The 395-nt window shown below is 42.0% G+C and overlaps 1 protein-coding gene across 2 annotated transcripts in view; it reads left to right on the top strand.

Moving 5' to 3' along the window:
* LOC109952914 (tumor necrosis factor alpha-induced protein 2-like) overlaps nt 1-395 on the top strand; it is a 6,274-nt gene that overhangs the window by 2,964 nt on the left and 2,915 nt on the right. Inside the window, exon 5 of one of the 2 annotated variants that reach the window (XM_020588233.1) lies at nt 17-389. The exons of the other annotated variant lie outside the window; for it this stretch is intronic. Within the exon in view, the coding sequence (XP_020443889.1) occupies nt 17-164 (148 nt within the window). The 3' untranslated portion in view covers nt 165-389. Of the gene's footprint in view, nt 1-16; nt 390-395 lie in introns of those variants that run through there. 2 annotated transcript variants of the gene reach the window in all.

Genomic DNA, 395 nt, shown 5'->3' with positions numbered 1-395 from the left:
CGTGTTTCACCCACAGTCCAAGACATGTTTCAGCCCTGCTCAAACTCAAGGCCACTGTCTCCAAGAAAGACAGGAAACTTGTCAAACAGACTTTGTCAGAGGTTTTGACAGGAGGCAGGTTTGGTGATGCTCCACCATTTTTCTCTAAAGTCAAAGTCTACTGAGCCGTAAGTTCTGGAGTTACATTCACTCCTCATTTGTACAGTATTATGTATTATAGCGTCTGTGTATAAGTGTGAGTTGTTTTTTAATTCTGATTCTGCAGAATACAAGCACTGTATCAAAGTGTGTGACGATGTACATGACATTGTGGGCAAACATGAACATAGCAGAGAAAGACAAAGCTTGATCTGAGATGTGACTTAGGCTGGAGAGAATACTGTGTGCAGCGTTGT

This window comes from Monopterus albus, unplaced genomic scaffold, assembly GCF_001952655.1.
Source record: "Monopterus albus unplaced genomic scaffold, M_albus_1.0 scaffold515.1, whole genome shotgun sequence".
In the NCBI taxonomy this organism is placed as follows: Eukaryota; Metazoa; Chordata; class Actinopteri; order Synbranchiformes; family Synbranchidae; genus Monopterus; species Monopterus albus.
This window is presented reverse-complemented; position numbering and strand designations above follow the sequence as displayed.